Below are 19507 nucleotides of genomic sequence, written 5' to 3' on the forward strand. Positions count from 1 at the left end.
ACCATGTATAGTAAGGCGTTTTTAGTAGAAAAAAACGCCCATGTATAGTAAGGCGTTTTGGACGAAAAAAACGACCATGTATAGTAAGGTGTTTTTTTACCAAAAAACGACCATGTATAGTAATGCGTTTTTTTTACCAAAAAACGACCATGTATAGTAAGGCGTTTTTAGTCGAAAAAAACGCCCATGTATAGTAAGGCGTTTTTAGTCGAAAAAAACGCCCATGTATAGTAAGGCGTTTTTAGTCGAAAAAAACGCCCATGTATAGTAAGGCGTTTTTTGACAACAAAAAAAAAAAAACGACCATGTATAGTAAGCTGTTTTTGGACGAAAAAAACGACCATGTATAGTAAGGCGTTTTTGACCAAAAAAAAATGACCATGTATAGTAAGGCGTTTTTTGACCAAAAAACGACCATGTATACTAAGGCGTTTTTAGTCGAAAAAAAACGACCATGTATACTAAGGCGTTTTTAGTCGAAAAAAAACGCCCATGTATAGTAAGGCGTTTTTTGACAACAAAAAAAAACCGACCATGTATAGTAAGCCGTTTTTGGACGAAAAAAACGACCATGTATAGTAAGGCGTTTTTGACCAAAAAAAAATGACCATGTATAGTAAGGCGTTTTTTGACCAAAAAACGACCATGTATACTAAGGCGTTTTTAGTCGAAAAAAAACGACCATGTATACTAAGGCGTTTTTAGTCGAAAAAAAATGCCCATGTATAGTAAGGCGTTTTTTGACAACAACAAAAAAAAAACAACCATGTATAGTAAGCCGTTTTTGGACGAAAAAAACGACCATGTATAGTAAGGCGTTTTTGACCAAAAAAAAATGACCATGTATAGTAAGGCGTTTTTTGACCAAAAAACGACCATGTATACTAAGGCGTTTTTAGTCGAAAAAAAACGACCATGTATACTAAGGCGTTTTTAGTCGAAAAAAAATGCCCATGTATAGTAAGGCGTTTTTTGACAACAAAAAAAAAAAACGACCATGTATACTAAGGCGTTTTTAGTAGAAAAAAAATGCCCATGTATAGTAAGGCGTTTTTTGACAACAAAAAAAAAAAAACAACCATGTATAGTAAGCCCTTTTTTGACGAAAAAAACGACCATGTATAGTAAGGCGTTTTTGACCCAAAAAAAATGACCATGTATAGTAAGGCGTTTTTTGACCAAAAAACGACCATGTATAGTAAGGCGTTTTAGGACGAAAAAAAAGACCATGTATAGTATGGCGTTTTTAGCGCAAAAAACGACCATGTATAGTAAGGCGTTTTTTGCGCAAAAAACGACCATGTATAGTAAGGCGTTTTTGGACGAAAAAAACGACCATGTATAGTAAGGCGTTTTTTTACCAAAAACGACCATGTATAGTAAGCCGTTTTTTGACAAAAAAAAAACGACCATGTATAGTAAGGCGTTTTTAGACTAAAAAAACGACGACGCATTTAGAGTGGTATCCTTATTTATTCATGTCGTTTTTAGCATCTAAACATAAATGTAAAATTAATGGAAATACGTCATAATGTGAAAATCGGAGCAGTTCCATCATTGGGAACGTGATGTTTAGGCGATGAACGAAAATAAATTTAAAAAATAGCAACAAAAAAAAAAATATCCATCCAACACACACACACACACACACACACACACACACACACACACACACACACACACACACACACACACACACACACACACAAACCGTACCAAAACAATGAATGGGTTAGCGATGTTTGCCGTAGCGGTTGAAGCGTCTGTAGAGGAAGCGGATCCTCTTTTCCAAGTTGTGTTTTTCCCAAGTCATCATTCGGTCTCCCACCATCTTCTTCTTTCGAGTGAGACGCTGCAGCTCGTTGCCCTTGAAGGCCTTGAGCCAGCAGGGGCCGACGAACAGATCTTTGGGGTGGGCTTTGAAATCTCCTACGGAGAAGCCACGACGAATACGGTGGACTTTCCATGAAAAAAAAAAAAAAATGGTGAACGTTCTTACCTAAGATTCCGATGTTGTCGTAGACTCCAAACATGCTCCTTTTCTCATTCCATCGGTCCACCACTTTGGGCTTGGGGATGGCGTGCATCCTGATCTGGCAGCATCGACCTGCACAATGTCACATGGCAACCCCCAAATCAGAATTTAGACTGCAAGGTATCAACAAATACCAATATTAGCAATAATAACAATAGCAACAACAACAATAATAACAATAACAACAATAATAATACATTTCATTTATAAGCGCCTCAAACCCAATTCACCTAAACTGGGAAATACAGTGATATCATGGCTTACGAGCTTAATTGGTTCCCAGACAGAGTGTGTAAGGCAAAAAGTGTGTATCCCAAAAAATAATTTCCTATAGGAAACCATTAAAATGAGAATAATCTGTTCCCAGATGCCCACAAAAAATAATTTTCTACTTTCTAATTTGCTAAGCCTTAAAACTACACAAAATATACCTTATTTTATGTATAATAAATGTGCTATGGTATTATAATTAAAGAAATAGACGGTACAGTATAATAAAGTGGTTTTATTTACCTTTGTGATGATCGTTGATGGCTTGATGGAATGGAGTGGCCGGTTTCATCAGCATTAAACACTTGATGACGAACGTATCCTTTCACCATCTTGAGGAATGATCCCTGGTAGGTGCTTTCTCTGTTATAATTGTATCTAGTTCTTCATCAATTGTGTTTTGTTTAGATGGGTTGATACCTTTTTGCATCAAGTGTACACATGGCTTGTGCGGAGCCTGATTGATGGGAATTTTAACCTTGCAGTCTACACTCTGCCTTTGAACTATCAAAGTTGAAACTCTCTCTCTGTCATCTGTCTGTCTCTTTAATGTTCAAACCACCTCCCCTCACTGCTGCGTTCTTGACCAATCACGTGGCTTTAACCGAAGACTGGGGGTGGGGAATAGAGGACAAAAATGAGTTTGCTGCCATTTTCTGGTGAGGAGAACGGGCTGGTTCGCCAACGACACATCACTCATTGTGGCGCTCCGTGTGTATGCCGAAAAATAGTTCGTATGCCAAGGTAAATTTTTCATAAATTTAACACTCTGTTACATCCAGACATTGTATGTCACCCTTGATACAGGTGAAGGTCGAGTTATATGTTAACACTAAAATGAAATGCAGGAATTAGTAAGAAAAAAAAACTTTTTAACACATTCACAAACTTATTCCGGAATTGAAAATATAACATAAGAGCGCCATTCTCGAATTTGTATTTTGTATTTGCCGTATATTTTATTTTGAAGGTACATTCAAACTGACAGATGATGTTCCGGCCATGTACGACGTGATTTGTGTTTATTATGTTTTGATAATGCCACATTGTCATGCATGTCATATCATTTTGTTGTGTTTTTGCCCGTCACACCTTAAAGGCCGTTCATTGAAAATATTGTCTGACATTAAAACGGTTCGTCGGGCAAAAAAAAAAAAAAAAAGGTTGTGGGCCGTGAACAGTGAATCGTAAATCGGGATCGTGCGGCTCTCACCAGTGAAGAAGGTCCGGGATGTATCACGCAGAGCTCCCGCCGTCCTCAAGAAGGCTGTTCCTGCTCGAAGTAACCCTCCAACGTCAAACATGTCTTCTGCGCGAAAAATAAATACATACAAAAATTAATCGATTGGGGGCATGAGGATTTCAGGTTGTCTTTTCTCCAGTTGCGCCCTCAACGTAGCACGAACTTGCACACAACATAAAGTTTTGCTCATTGTAAGTAAATAAGAACAGTCGCATAATATTGCATGAAGCATTTACCTCTTTTTAGTCGAACGCCAGTTGAATATGTTCTTCAGACTGTAATAATCGTAAGAATTGATACTTGTCATAAGCTGTTATTGACACTTGTGCGTGTTGACCGAAGGGGCAGCCATCTTTACGCGATGTCCCACAATGCATTGCGCGCGTCGGACTACCGTAAAGCACACTGTAAAGGGAAGCAAAACGTCCGGTAACGACGATAGAGCACATCGGTAAATAAAATAAAAAGAACCGACACGCGTTATTAATAATAATACATTTTATTTCTAAGCGATTAAATATTTCCTTATACGTAATTTGTAAAGCTAAAAAACTATTTTTAAAAACTAAAATAATGGTGAACAATCCATTTTAACCAGAGATTAATGTGTCAGTCTATGTGTCCAAACCTATTTTGATGCTGTTGTAGAAAACGTTTAACGCTTTTTTAAAGCATAACAAATTTTAATATATTTAGATTTGTTTTTGAGTTTAACAAAACTAGAAAACCACCGTTGAGCACTGGATCAGTTGTTTTAAGATTTTTGGGCATAATAATAATAATAGATACATTTCATTCCTAAGCGCCTTTCAAAACTCTCAAGGTCACTTTTCAGGATAAGTTTTTCTGTGAGTGAGCTGTGGGTAGCTAATAGATAGCCAATCAATAGCTAATAGATAGCCAATAGATAGCTAATAGATATCCAGCCAGCTAGATAGCTATATAAGTAATAGATAACCAGCTAGATAGCTAGCTAACCAGCCAGATAGCCAATAGATAGCAACAAAATATCCAAAATATCTAGCGATAGATAGATAGATAGATAGATAGATAGATAGATAGATAGATAGATAGATAGATAGATAGATAGTATTTTTTTTCCCCTTTGTTGACCATGCCGATATCGTGTGTGTGTGTGTATTCTTGCCCGCTTGCTGTTCATCAATATTTGCAATTCAGGATAAGACCAATAACGCATGCTTTTCACTTTGACAGTGTATGTTTTCTTTTATTCCACAATAAAAACCTCAAACTGTTTTTGGAAACGAGTACTAGTACAAAAAATACTGTAGTACATCCATTTTAAAAATCTCTTTACACAATAACAGCAAAAGCACTATATATATTACCTACAAAAATAAATTAGATCAATTCATACCCAATACAGAGAACTGTGTGATTCTGCCCTAAAATGCAACGGTGGCAAACAATAATAATAAAAAGCAAAAAACGGAGGTGGTGATGTCAGACATGTTGTCACGACGATTTGTCAGGGAGCGATTAAAGTTCACACTTGGCTGCAAAAATTGTCTTCTTGCTCGGAAAGATGCCATCGGATCAAAGACTGATTGATGTCCTCCAGGAGTCCTGGTGTCCTTCGATGCGCCGAATCCACTTGCAGGCCGTCGGCGTCGTCATCGTCGAAGCACCAGCCCGGCCAGTCCACGTTGATGCCGTTCGAAGGGATTGGACTGGATGGATGACACGACTCGTATTTTTGAACAGCAAATCACGCAGAAGGCCCTCACACAATACGTCAATGTGGAGGTCAAAGTAGGGTAGGGTTGCAAATTAATGGTAAGGGTTTCAAAGTAGTTTGAAATGAGAGTAAGGGTTTCAAAGTAGGGTTAGGGTTTCAAAGTAGGGGTTGAAATTAGGGTTTAATTTGGAAGTAGGGTTTGAACAGTGGTTAAGGTTTCAAAGTAGGGTTTCGAAAAGGATTTGGGATTCAAAGTTGGGTGTCAAACTAGGGGTAGGGTTTGAAAGCATGGTTAGCATTTCAAATAGTTTGAATTGGGTTTCAAAGTAGGGTTTGAAATTCGGGTTTAATTTTAAAATCGGGTTTGAAAAGTGGCTAGGATTTCATATTAGGAATTTTAAAAAGGATGATGTATTCAAATTAGGGTGTCAAACTATGGGTAGGGTTTGAAAGCAAGGTTAGCATTTCAAATAGTTTAAATAGAGTTTCAAAGTATGGTTTAAAATTAGGATTTAATTTGGAAGTAGGGTTTGAACAGTGGTTAAAGTTTCAAAGTAGGGTTTCGAAAAAGGATTTGGGATTCAAAGTTGGGTGTCAAACTATGGGTAGGGTTTGAAAGCAAGGTTAGCATTTCAAATAGTTTGAATTGGGTTTCAAAGTAGGGTTTGAAATTCGGGATTAATTTTAAAGTCGGGTTTGAAAAGTGGTTAAAGTTTCAAAGTAAGGATGATGTATTCAAAGTAGGATGTTAAACTATGGGTAGGGTTTGAAAGCAAGGTTAGCATTTCAAATAGTTAGAATTGGGTTTCGAAGTAGGGTTTTAAATTAGGATTATGGTTTCAAAGTAGGGGTTCAAATTTGGGGTTCAAACCTTTGTTAGGGTTACCAACTAAGTAAGGTTAGAAATTAGGATTAAGGTTTCAAAGTAGGGGTTCAAATTTGGGGTTCAAACTTTTGTTAGGGTTACCGACTAAGTAGGGTTAGAAATTAGGGTTAGGATCTCAATGTAAACCCTAACCTTAATTCAGAAATATGAGGTTAGGGTTTCAAAGTAGGGTTTCAATCCAGGGTTAGCGTGTCAAAGTAGGCTTTGGCTTTCAAAGTAGGGTTTCAAACTATGGTTATGCTTTACAAAATTAGGTGTCCAACTGGGGTTATAGTATCATCATAGGATTTCAAAGAAGGACTGGGTTTTCAAAGTAGGGTTTCAAACTAGGGTTCAGGTTTCATAGACTGCTCTGAAATTAGACAGAAACAAAAACCTTGAATTTATCAACTCCTTGTCTTGCCCTCATACAATCATCAACCCAATCTACCAGTTCCAAACAATCAAGGCCACCTTGATACGCGGCGAAGTGAGGTGTCGACGAGATGCGGTTCTCACCTATCCACCCTCTCGTCGCGGTCGGCATCCACCAGCTGCTCCTTCCATCTTCCACTCACCGTCAGTACTCGAGGCCTCTTCAGCCGCACCTCCTCCTCCCACTCGGCGTCACTCGCAGAACGCGACGGGGACGGGGACGTCGCAGACGTTTCCGGGTCTTTACCGTCTCCCAGTCTCTCGCTCGACCTTTGGCCCTCTGGAGAAGATCCTGGAGAGACGCCGCGGAAGCCGACATACCGGCAGGGCCATCCGGAAAGTGGAACCGCTGCTCTTCTTGACTCGACATGTTAGGAATGGATGCACTCCTCTGGGTTTTCAGTCTGGACTTTTTGTTCTGAAGCTCACGGACGGTCAGTTCCGATTCAGAAAAGATCTCGGTCTCCGCGGACGTGATCGGTACGCTGTTCCAAAAAGTGCCTCTGGTAGGCTTCAGGGCGCCAAGCTTCAGCACAAAGTGAGATTTGGAACTATTTGGATTCACGTTACTGTCGGAATCCGAGTTGGAGGACGAGTTGTTGGACGCCGGCCGCATCGGAGAGGAGAAGCCATTGTCAGACCTCCTTTTTTGTAAAACCGGAGACCTGAGAGGTTTTGCGAAGCCGTTGGACTCCACCATGCTTCCAAAGGTTGCAGGGTTGTGGTTTTTTTCCCTGGAATAATTGACAGATTGGGAGTTGACTACCCTGGCGTTTGCGGGTGAGGCGCTACCCTTCCCGGATGGTCGTCTTTGACCTGGAACCTGAGACGTGGTCAGATCATCCGTTGGGTAGTCGACATCCGGGTAGCCGCCTGGTACCAGAGTATTCGGTCTGCTCGTGACGCGTCGCAACGGGTCGACGCCATCTCCACGCACGTGGTCTTCGTTCAGATTAGGAACAGATTGGGCGATCGCTTTGCCACCCAAATCTTTGAGGGCAAATTTCTGCGGTAAGACTTCAAAATGCTTGTTGGGAGTTTCCGATGCATGTTTCGATACATGGGAGCCGTTTAGCAACTGAGAGACTTCCTGTTTGCGGTGGGTCAGATCCGAAAGACCTTCCTCTTCTGAGATCAGCGTGTACCTCTCGTCAACCGCAGCTGATCTTTTTTTGACCGACGACGGTCTGCTCTCGCCCTCCCTCATGGTCCGTAGTATCACCTGGCAGCGCCATGTGGGTAAAATGGGGAAACGATCGGTCAATCGGTCATTTGGTCAAAGGACAATCGTCATTTGGTCCAATGACAACCGGTCATTTTGTCCAACAAAGTCAAGAATCTAGATGTCACCTCAGCTTGAGAGACAAGGAGGAACCATTTTCTAAAGGTGTGTACCAAAGCTAAACCCCCGTAACGATCGCTGGAGGTGGACTAGCACAGGACCAGTAGCAGACTCATATGATTTCAACCGTGAGAAGATCAGGTTTACCTTTGCCTGATGAATAGCCGACACCCAACTGGAGCAACTTTCCGAGGTACCGGCTGTAAATATGTAGACATTGACAGGACACCAAAGCTCCCCGACCTCCACCAGAAGAAAGGAACCTGTGAGAGGGTGAAGAGTGTCTCATGGTCCATGTCCCGTTCATGATTTCAATGCCTTCGGAATACTTGGGAAGCTCACAGTTATCCTTCAGTGCAATGCAGTACGTCCTGTCCAACGCCAGTGGAGGACGAACTACCTTCAGTCGATCTGTTTTCTTTTGAACTTTGGCCATGAGAAGGACATCACTGAATAGAAGAGCCACCACCTCCAGCTAAGTTGTGACAAAACAGGAAGACAAATACTTTGACATTGTCAACAGAGGCTTGCTGTTTATTTTGAAATTCAGTAGACGACGACACGCACACAAAAAAAGACAAAGCAGTTGCTCACCTTGCTATCTTTCCTCCCGCGGACCTTCAGGTTCTCTTCCAGGAGCAACTTGCGGACGACGCCCTGACCGACCCCGACGATGGGGCACGTTAGGTCGAACTGGCAGATCTCTCGGACATGCTGCGAATGAAGTGTTACATATGAGTGTTTTTCGGCATTAAACACACTCTGGAACTCCTTTACATTTAATAGAACCTGGAGTTTCTGGATTATACATCCATCCAGCTATGTAGTTTGCTAAATAGTGAGTTAGCTACCTAGTGAGATAGCTAGCTACTTAGCTATCTAGCTAGCTAGGTAAGCATCTAGCCAGCTAGTTATCAAACTAACTAGCTAAGTATGTAACTATTGAACTGGCTAGCTAAGTGCCTAGCTAGCTGGTTAGCAAACTAACTAGCCAAGTAGTAGTATCTAGCCAGCTAGTTATGAAAGCAACTAGTGAACTGGCTACAAAAGTACCGAGCTAGCATGTTAGCGAACTAACTAGCCAATTCGATAGCTAGTTAGCTAGTGAACTGGCAAGCTAAGTACCTACCTAGCCAGTTAGTGAACTACCTAACCAAGTAGCTAGCTAGTATGGTTAGTTAGTGAACTAGCTAGCTAAGTATCTAGCCAGCTAGTTATCATAGTAACTAGTGTAGTAGCTCGCTATCGAACTGGCTAACTAAGTGCATAACTAGCTGGTTAGTGAACTAACTAGCCATATAGTTAGCTGCTTACCCAATGGACTGGATAGTTAAGTACCAACCTAGCTAGTTAGCGCACTAACTAGCCAAATAGCAAGCCAGTTGGTTAGTGAACTAACTAGTTAAGTATCTAGCAAGCCAGTTAGTGAATTAACTACCTAAATAGATAGCTAGCTAGCAAATTGGTTGTATTAAGTTCATCCTGTCTACTTGATATCTAATTTAAAACAGATTCTTTTCATTGCCAGACATGTTTGGGCGTATACTTTCCTCCTTCGTCAGAGTATCACGGATGTTATTGTGACGCGCCTTTTTCAGCTGGTGTTACAGCAGGTAGGTCACGCCCTCATAGTAACACTAGCTGAAAAAGGCACGTCACAACAACATCCGTGACACTTTGATGAAGGCGGAAGTATACGCCGAAACATGTCAGGTAATAGAACACCTAATATACACTGTCTGTAAGAAAAGAATCTGTTTTAAAATTGCTAGCAAATTAGCTAGTTAGTGAATCTGAGTCAGAAAGCCTTTAATCGTCCCACAATGTGGAAATTTACAAGCTAGCTATATAAGTGGATAGCTCGCTATATAGTGAACTAGCTAGCTAACTAACTCTCCAGCCGTGTATTCATCTCAGCTATTTATTTACCTTGTCAATTTCCTCACTGATTCCCTCCATTTCGTATCCCTCCAGCCTCTGAGCGGAAAGCGACAGCGCCGCCTCCTCATCCTTCAACCTCAGGTAGTCGTTGATGCTCTCCAGAAACGTGTTCACACTGGATAACTGAGAGACATTTTGTGGAGTTGTGAGCGGAGGAGGGGGTTCCCTGGTTTGAATATTGTGGACTTTGATGTTTCTCACCATGCCGCGAAGGCTACGCTGCACGCGAGGTTCCTGAGTGGTCTTGAGCACGGCCTTGAGAAGGAGGGCGTACTTGGTGATCCTCTGGTGAGGTTTGGCCTGCATATCGCCGATGCGCATCCGTGCGCACTGCGGGTGGGTCTCCACCCACTGCGTACGAGCACAACTCGGGATTATGACGTGCTACGAAAAGGGACTTTTAAGTTTCCGCTTGGTTATTAAATTAACACAGTCTGAAATCTTGCACACAAAAAAAACCACAGGACCAGTTTGCGCAATAAACTAATAACAATAATTGAGGTGTAAAATGACCAACGTTGGCACGAGCAAAATGTTTCAAATTTCGGTTTGTGGCTGACATTTAAATCCAGAATTAGGAAATCCTGTTTTTAACGTGATGTGAAATTACACACGTAATTGACATGCTTATACTGTATCACATGTTCACGTTTTTCATCCTGTATTATACATCGTAGTTGGCGGCCATTTTATTGGAAATGTTTACGACGAAAGACCAGATTTGTAACGTCATCAAGGTACGTCCTGACGAGGTTCGACGACATTAATATGGACATATCGGTTTCATCTCTACTTATATATATTTTGACACTTTGATGCTGATAGAGAATAGACAGAATAGAGATTATCATGTTTAAACGTTTCATCCTGTTGTATGCTTCGTTGGCCGAACACACGGCCTACAATGGAAGCACAAAAATTCTGGGGTCAATCTGAGCCTGTTAAACTGTCATCCTCGGGTAAGAAATCAAGCCTTGGGCAGAATTTAGGACTTGGTAAATGCCTTCACAGGTAGAGCTCATTAGCCAGGTTACAAATCGATCAATTCACGGAAAGGCCACCCATTAAAATGTCTACGGTCTGTTGGTTTATGGATGTTGGTGCTTGTTCCAAAAGACAACTTGAAGGGGTGTTCATGGGATGTCCAAGGGGGTGGTATTCAAATCAAGATGGCTGTGTTTTACTCATGTGTCACTTAAATTTGCCAAAAGCATGGCAGTGTCCGGGCAAACATTTCTGACCGATGCCTACGGGATGAGCAACACGTACGTCAATTTGTTGCAAAATCCGCCATGATGAAATCTGACCTGCACATAGGTGAGGAATTGTGGGTTGCTCTCCATTTGCAAGCGTGCAAACTCAAAGCTGTTTTCCTCCTCGGCGCAGTAATGGCAGTACGCCGAGAAGCGTTCACGGAACTACGGAAGGAAAGACAGATTGATGGACGGATGGATGGATGGATGGACAATATTGGCCGTGTGTCGTGTTTTCCATTCATAATCAAACTCCAAAAATGTTGGAAAAAAATGGACCAAAAAGGGTTAGTTTGTTTCAGAAGTGCAATTGAAAAAATGAAATAAAGCAAAATACACAAGCCGCATAAAGGAATTTACATATCATTTTTGTTATTATTATTATTATTATTATTATTATTATTAGTAGTAGTAGTAGTAGTAGTAGTAGTAGTAGTAGTAGTAGTATTGTTATTATTATTATTGGTAGTAGTAGTAATATTGTTATTATTATTAGTAGTAGTCGTAGTATTAGTAGTATTCGTATTATTTTGATTATTATCATTATTATTATTAGTAGTAGTATTATTGTTATTATTGTTATTATTATTATTATTATTATTATTATTATTAGTAGTAGTAGTAGTAGTAGTAGTAGTAGTAGTAGTAGTAGTATCATTAGTAGTAATAGTAGTAGTATTGTTATTATTATTATTATAGTATTATTAGTAGTAGTAGAAGTAGTAGGAGGAGGAGTAGTAGTATTATTAGCATTAGTATTATTATCATTAGCAGTAGTAGTAGTATTATTTGTATTATTATTATTAGTAGTAGTAGTAGTAGTAGTATTATAAGTAGTAGTAGTAATAGTAGTATTATTATCATTAGTAGTAGTAGTAATAGTAGTAGTATTGTTATTGTTATTATTATTATTATTTATTATTATTATCATTAATATTATTATTAGCAGTAGTAGTAGTAGTAGTAGTAATATTAGTATTAGTATTATTATTATTATCATTAGTAGTAGTAGGAGTAGTCGTAGTAGTAGTAGTCGTATTATTATTATTATTATTATTATTATTATTATTATTATTATTATTATTATTATATAACACAGTCCTCTCATACTATATTAAAATGAAAATAAAACCAAAATTGTGTACGCATGTACGTCTGACACAAAGGATATGCCAAGTGAGCGCTCACCTGGAGGCAGCCGGCATTTAAACCCATTGGGTTAAAAGGTTTTCCCGTTTGGCGGACTTCCTGTACCATGGGATAAATCACTTCCTGCCAGAATCGCTGGTGGGCGCTGAGAAGGACGGGAAGGTTGGAGAAAAGCCGCTCGGGGGTCACCTGACGGCACAAAAAGGTATTTCGAGACACATACGCGCAACGTGGTATCCATTATCGGAACCGCTTTTATCCTCACGAGGGTGCGCCAGTTCCCTTTCGGGCAGTAGGCAGTAGTACACCCTAAAATGGCAGACAGCCAATCACAGGGTGCACAAAGACCAACAATTTCACACTCACGGTCACACCCACGGACAATTTACAGTGTCCAATTAACCTACCGTGGGTGTTTTTTGGAATGTGGGAGGAAACCGGAGCACCCGGAGAAAAGCCACGTATACTGAACTGACCTCCTGGAGGAAGCCGCGATGGTGTAGGTTGACCAGAGCTGCGATAACCAACTGGAAGAAGCACGGAAGAGGGTGAAAAGTGGGTGAGGTGTCACCGCAGTTTGCGTTTTTGCCACGAAATAGCGGGCGGCGTCTTACTTCTTTGATGACAATCAGTCTGTTGATGTAGTTGAGTTCGGTGAGCACAAACTCCCACATGGCTTCCTGCTGGTGTCTCTGCATTCGAGACATGACCTGGTAACAGTTGGAAATAGTGCAGAGTGAAATCGCTTTTTGTCGTTTTACTTTGGAATCACGTGAAGCAACTAGCTGGCTAGATACTTAGCTAGCTAGTTCACTAACTAACTAGCTAGGTACTTAATAATAATAACAATAATAATAATAATAATAAATTTCATTTATAAACGCCTTTCAAAACTTTCAAGGTCACATTACAGTCACAGGATAAGTTTATTTGTGGGTGAGCACCGGCAGCCACACGCGCCAGCGTTCAGACAACCCGGAAGTAACTCAAATAGATAGGAAGCTAGCTTGCCAGCTAGTAGATAGTAATTAGTATTATCAATATTATTATTATCATCATTATTATCATTAGTAGTAGTAGTCGTATTATTATTATTATTATTTATTATTATTATTATTATTATTATCATTAGTAGTTGTAGTAGTAGTCGTCATAGTAGTATTGTTATTATTATTATTATTATCATTAGTAGTAGTAGTAGTATTGTTATTATTGTTATTATTATTATTATTATTATTAGTAGTAGTAGTAGTAGTAGTAGTAGTAATTACTAGCTAGCTAGATAGCGAGCCTCCTAGATAGCTCCATAGCGAATAGCTACCTAGCTAGATAGTTAGCTAATACACTGAATGTCACTATTAAATACAGACCGAAATCTAGCTAGCCAGCTAGTAGATAGCTAATACATAGCCAACAGATAGCTAGCTAGATAGCCAGCCCCCTACATAGCTCCATAGCTAATAGCTAGCTAGCTAGATAGTTACTTATTAGAATACACCGAATGTCACTATTAAATACACAGATAGATCTAGATATCTGATAGCTGGCTCGGTAGCAGATAGCTAATAGATGGCCAACAAATAGATAGCTAGATAGCCAGCCACTTAGATAGCTATATAGCTGCTAGCCAGATAGCTAGTTAGCTAATACACTGAATGTCACTAATTAAATAAATAAATAATAATAATAATAATAATAATAATAATAATAATAATAATAATTCTGGACTTAAATGGATTTTAGTGGATTTCTCAGAAGAGTGATTTTGTTTTTTGTTTTTTTAGGTGGAGTCGGTGTTCTTACGGAGTGCGAGTTGACAATCTCGGTCCAGCTCCTCTCCAGCGTGCTTCCGTAACTTTCCTCCCGCCATCTCCACTTCAGGCTGACCGGCACGGCAAAGGTCTCCAGCTCTTTCTTCAACACGTCCAGTTGACTCCTTTCCTGAAAGGAACACAAATGGCTAAATAAGACTTTTGAACTGGGTCACTGGACTAAATAACAAAAAAAAATATTATTATGATTATGATTATTATTATTATATTACTATTATTATTAGCTATATAGATAGTTAGCTGGCCTGCTAGCTATTAGCTATATATTGACCTTGAGAGTTTTGAAAGGCGCTTATGAATGAAATGTAGTAGTAGTAGAAATAGTAGTAGTAGTAGTACACAGTACATGTAACTAAGTAGCTGTCGCTAAATAATTGTAAGTAAAGCAATTGGGCCAAACATGTCAGGAAAAGCCTGCCAGACGAGCTGAACTTAATTTGGTGTTAATCACGTCAAAAGGCGTCTCCTATTGAACAAAAACTCGAACGTGATGTTCATTCTGAGCGTGACCACATCCCCATCTTGTAACTAACCCTAACTGTAATTTACACCTACTCCAGCTGCCTCTAGCAAAATAAGCGTTTAATGTAAGTACAATATTTTCCGGTGTATAAGGCGCACCCAAAATCCTTGATTTTCTTCAAAAGATGACACTGCGCCTTATACGCAGGTGCGCCTTATACATGAAGTAATATTGAGCCACAACAGGTTTCGCAGCTATTTATTTATATACCGTAAAGTCTTGTTATATCGATATCGGTTATATTGATAGTACTGCTTATTACGATATTATTTCTATGAACTCAAGGAGAAAATTACATGCCCGCAGGATCGGATATATCGATAGTCCGGTTATATCGATATTTTTACCTTACTGTATTATATTAGTAAAACCTTTTTCATTCATTGAAGGTGCGCCTTATACTCCAGTGTGCCTTATATATGAAAAAAAGTGTGAAAATACACCATTCATTGGGGGTGCGCCCTATACTCCGGTGCACCTTATACACCGGAAAATATGGTAGCTAACGGTAACCAGGTGAATATGAGTGTAGCTAAGCAACGTCACTGCAACTAAGTCAATGTAACTAAATATAACTGTAACTAACCAAGTAACTGAAGCAAAGGAAAGGTAGAGGGGAAAAAATGCTGCTCCGCAAAATACATACATACATACATACATACATACATACATAAACAAACAAATAAATGAACAAATGAATAAACAAACAAACAAATAAATACACAAATAAACACATGAACAAACAAATAAATAAACAAATAATTAAATACATAAATACATACATAAATAATATAAAAACAAATACATGAACAAATGAATAAACAAATAAATAAACAAATAATAAATAAATAAATATACAAATAAATGAACAAATTAAAAAAAAAAAACAAATAAACAAATACATAAATAAACACACAAATGAGTAAACAAATAATACATAAATAAATAAACAAATAATCAATAAATAAACAAATACATAAATAAACACACAAATGAGTAAACAAATAATACATAAATAAATAAACAAATAATCAATAAATAAACAAACAAATAAATAAATAGATACATAAATAAACAAACAAACAAATAAATAAATACATGTTTGCCTCGGAATGAAACGTTTGCAAGGGAGCGAAAAGTTTTAGGGAGAGAAGTAAATTTTTATTATTTTTAACTGTAACTAAGTACAACTGAGGCTCTATCTTACACTAACACCATGAATCTACAGACACTCCCCTACATACGAACATTAAAGTTACAAACAACAGTACATACGAACGTTTTTGGAGTAACATATGTAATATTCACTCCAGTTGTACATGTACATATTTTTATCAAGCATATATTTTATTAAATGTTTATTTTTCAGTGCAAACCAATACAGGTCACTTATATAAACCTGAAACCTACTTACAGTATCTAAGCCTTAAACATACATTCCATACAAAATAGCACTGAAGCAACTTACAAACAAATTCACCTTACGAACATGTTCAGAACATATCTTGTTCGTAAGTTGGGGAACGTCTGTAACTGCAATTAAGCAATCCTGACTGCACCCAAGCGACGTAACTGTAACCAAGTAACTCAATCAAAGTAACAGGGAAATATGCCTGGGAAAGCCTACTAGAACATCAGAGCTTTTGATGTCCATTGTATGACGATGTGTGAGAAGACGGTACCTCTGGTGTGAGGTTCCTGTCAGACACTCCCTGGTTAAGAAAAACTTGTTTGAGGGCAGCTCTGGGTTTGGTCGCTGTTGACGCTCCTTTTGTCACCGTTGAAAAGTTGCTCACAACTTTCTGCCTCGTGCGCATCTGCAACCCAATCCAGAGCAGCAAGACTGTTCATCGAAAGAACTTCTTCTGTGTGTGTTTTTAAGCCCCTCCCCCAAATCAAAAGGTCGCATTTGCTGCTCACTTGCCTGAGGGCCATATGTGTAGAACTTGACCTTGTCTGGTGGCACCTTATGGTAAAAATGGAGGTCGGATGAGCTCTGCATGAGGTCGGTCGCGTCGCCGGCGTCATGTGACTGCGCCGAGGCTTCCTCCATTGCTGACAGGAAGTCTTCTCAGGGGATCATGTGACCTTTCGGAGTGTGCAGGAGGCGGTCGGTTGGGTCATAGTCAGGTTAGCTGGAAGGTGGGGAGAGTCAAACGGTTTTCATCATTAATAATAATAATAATAATAATAACATACATAACAACATACATATACATATCACCGTTACTTTGCACGTCCGTAGTCACTTTGTGTTTTTTGGACCAAACTAAAGCTGTTTACTAATAATAATCATCATCATAATACATTTCATTCATAAGCGCCTTTCAAAACTGTCACAGACAAAACGGTCGTAAGTCAAACGGTTGTAAGTCGAAATCCATTCAAAATGGCCGATGGGAGGTTTATACAACAGGATAGTATACGTTGTCAATCTATTGTTATTAAAAGAAACAAATTACTAGCGTGTTCGACACACTTAGCCAATAAAGATAATTATGATTCTTATTTATTTTTTTAATGTTTTAACACATGCTATGTCAAGGATAAAAAAAACATATAACATCATATTATTATTTTTCACAAACAGGTTTGTTCAGTGGATATGAACTGGTTTGGTTGTGTACCTTTAAATCACCAGTCTAAAGCCTCATGACAGACTGTAATCAGACTCGCTAATATTGAGCTTATTTAATATTTCATATTTAATATGAGAAACACCTCAGATGACCACGCTCTGATTTTTAACTTCATCTTCACTCTAGATGCAAACAGACAAAGTGCCGGTACTTGATTCCTTGACATTAGTCATCCTCAAAAGGATGTACGAGTATCAGCTATGGTAGGCTACACACTAAAAAAGTACTGTGCAGTACACAGTACCATATTTTCACAGTGATTTACGATAATATCACAATTATTTTACGACGGTGTAATGCTGTTTACAACGATGACATTTTCCAAACTACTTTACAGGTGGAATTTGGCATTTAATTTTTTTTAAGAAAAATAAAAACATATTTTTAAATGGCAGATAAGTGTATTGATCCTAATTGTGACGTGTTGCCCGGAGACGATTAAAAACAAATGCCGGGACCATGAAACCAGCAAGCGGCATACATACCCAGATGTGAACTTTGACCCGAAGTATCCCGGAAATTTCAAAAATCAATCCAACAATGTCCCCCAACGACACATTCTTCGTCTTTATCCTTTAGTAAGGAAAGCTGTTGTTTTTTTTTTCCAAGCTTCCTGGATTCTCGCCGGCTCGCCAGCAAACGAACAACACGAAATTCAACCCGGCGAGTGATTGACACGACCAAGTTCACCGCCTTTCTTGAGTGACAACACCGACAAGGAGACGGCGAGAGAAACCAATATTACCTGAGTGCGATTGTATCCCTTTTTTTGGCATGGGCTCGTCCAACGGTCATTTTGGGTGTTTGGTTTTTTTTGGGTCCGTCCCATCGTCCCTCCTTCACCTGTCCGCCTTTCCCTTCTGCCCCTCTCGTAACTGGCCAGACGGGAACGACTGGATTGTGGCGGCCTCGCCATTCCGTTCTCTGATTCGACGCCTCCGTCGCAATTGACGGATCACCGCGCTACGTCAAAAGCGTAAAGAACGACGGGTGAAATTGTACGTCAGTTTTGTGTTTCGCATTCCACAACAGCGGCGGCAACTAGTGACAAAGCGCAAATGACTTGCTTGTGTAGATTGAACTGATTATTCAGGTATGCGCTTTAGTTAAGTATTTTTCATATTTTTTTTAACAGTGTAGTAAATATATCCGAATAATGTTTTTAAAAAGTGAACAGAAAAAAATCTTTTCAATTCACTTTTTTTTTCGTCAAGTAATTGTACGAAATAAATTCGTCAGAATCCGGATACGTCATTTCAGTAGTAATAATAATTACTTCGACAGTTATTACTACTACTACTACCACTAATAATAATAATAATAATAATAATAATAATACATTTCATTTATAAGCGGCATTCAAAACTGTTAAGGTCAAGATATAGCTAATAGCTAGGCAACTAGCTATCTATATAGCTAATAATAATAATAATATAATAATAATTATAATAGTGCCTTTCAAAACTCTCAAGGTCACTTTACAGTCACAGGATAAGTTTTTCTGTGGGTGAGCAGCGGTAGCCACACGTGCCAGCGTTCACTCAACCCAGAAGTAACTCAAATAGATAGAAGGCTAGCTGGCAATAAATAGCTAATAGATAATCAGCTGGCTAGCTAGATAATATGTTTCCTGAATCAAATATCTAGCTAGCTAGATAGCTAAAAATCGACCAACACGTGATTTTGCCTCTTTTTCAGGAAATACATTATGACAGATGTATTGTGGTGGATGAGGAAGAATCGGTTATTGTACTCTATGACATCTGGGAACAGGTGAGCTTCATGATGAGTTTCAGTAAGCCATAAATATTACTTTTATAAGTTTATACAAGCGAAATAAGTCAATTATCCAGTCAGGGTTTTTTTTATAACAAGGGTGCTCATTACTCAGTACTATTGGTCGATCGCAAGGTGATGTGACATTATCATAACTGACTTTATACAAATAAAGTTGACATCTTTTGAAAGAAAAAAAAACTATCAGCCATCCCTTCACTTGATTGATACGCCTGACAACCAATCAGATGACACCTCATTATTAGGTACATTGTGCGTGCTCAAACAACGCCCCTTGCGTTGCAACGTTATCAAGCTAGTTGTTATTTACATCCTAATTTTTCTCTTTTTCCCCTCTTAATCGTAAAATAGGGTATAAAAATGGGTGGGGGAGTTTGACCAAGTAAGAAGAAAAAAATTAAACTTTCTTACAGAATGGGAGAAGGACTTTTTTCCCCACAATGACATTTTTAAAGTGCATTTGTCTCGTCTCCCAGTTCTCAGA

The 19507-nt window shown here is 38.9% G+C and overlaps 2 protein-coding genes across 2 annotated transcripts; both read right to left on the reverse strand.

Annotated features, from left to right (window-relative positions):
• Positions 1-1459: 1459 nt before the first annotated feature.
• On the reverse strand, positions 1460-3928 carry mrpl51 (mitochondrial ribosomal protein L51). Its single transcript, XM_088998791.1, has 4 exons — positions 3785-3928; positions 3519-3614; positions 2000-2107; positions 1460-1929 (listed from the first exon to the last, which is right to left on the reverse strand). Exons 2-4 carry the CDS (start codon positions 3607-3609, stop codon positions 1733-1735), a joined length of 396 nt encoding a protein of 131 aa, XP_088854917.1. The 5' UTR covers positions 3610-3614; positions 3785-3928; the 3' UTR covers positions 1460-1732.
• Positions 3929-4755: 827 nt separating this feature from the next.
• On the reverse strand, positions 4756-18189 carry plekhg6 (pleckstrin homology and RhoGEF domain containing G6). The gene is given in 16 exon segments (XM_088998416.1): positions 4756-5239; positions 6632-6773; positions 6776-7769; positions 8037-8152; positions 8232-8364; positions 8484-8603; positions 9819-9953; positions 10032-10181; positions 11138-11248; positions 12272-12421; positions 12709-12759; positions 12847-12942; positions 14036-14173; positions 16270-16404; positions 16512-16722; positions 17972-18189. Coding segments are annotated over 15 exon segments (2784 nt in total). The 5' UTR covers positions 16641-16722; positions 17972-18189; the 3' UTR covers positions 4756-5055.
• Between the last annotated feature and the right edge of the window lie 1318 nt (positions 18190-19507).

This window comes from Hippocampus bargibanti, linkage group LG06 (genome assembly GCF_051943395.1).
Source record: "Hippocampus bargibanti isolate YZ-2025 linkage group LG06, ASM5194339v1, whole genome shotgun sequence".
Classification (NCBI taxonomy): Eukaryota; Metazoa; Chordata; class Actinopteri; order Syngnathiformes; family Syngnathidae; genus Hippocampus; species Hippocampus bargibanti.

Bases quoted from the DNA above. Each gene is read 5' to 3' on its own strand.
- mrpl51 (XM_088998791.1), bottom strand. From the start codon at position 3,609: ATGTTTGACGTTGGAGGGTTACTTCGAGCAGGAACAGCCTTCTTGAGG. The intron at 2,108-3,518 runs GTGAGAGCCGCA...GACATTGTGCAG, and splicing joins ATCCCGGACCTTCTTCACTG to GTCGATGCTGCCAGATCAGG. The intron at 1,930-1,999 runs GTAAGAACGTTC...GCTTCTCCGTAG, and splicing joins CGACAACATCGGAATCTTAG to GAGATTTCAAAGCCCACCCC.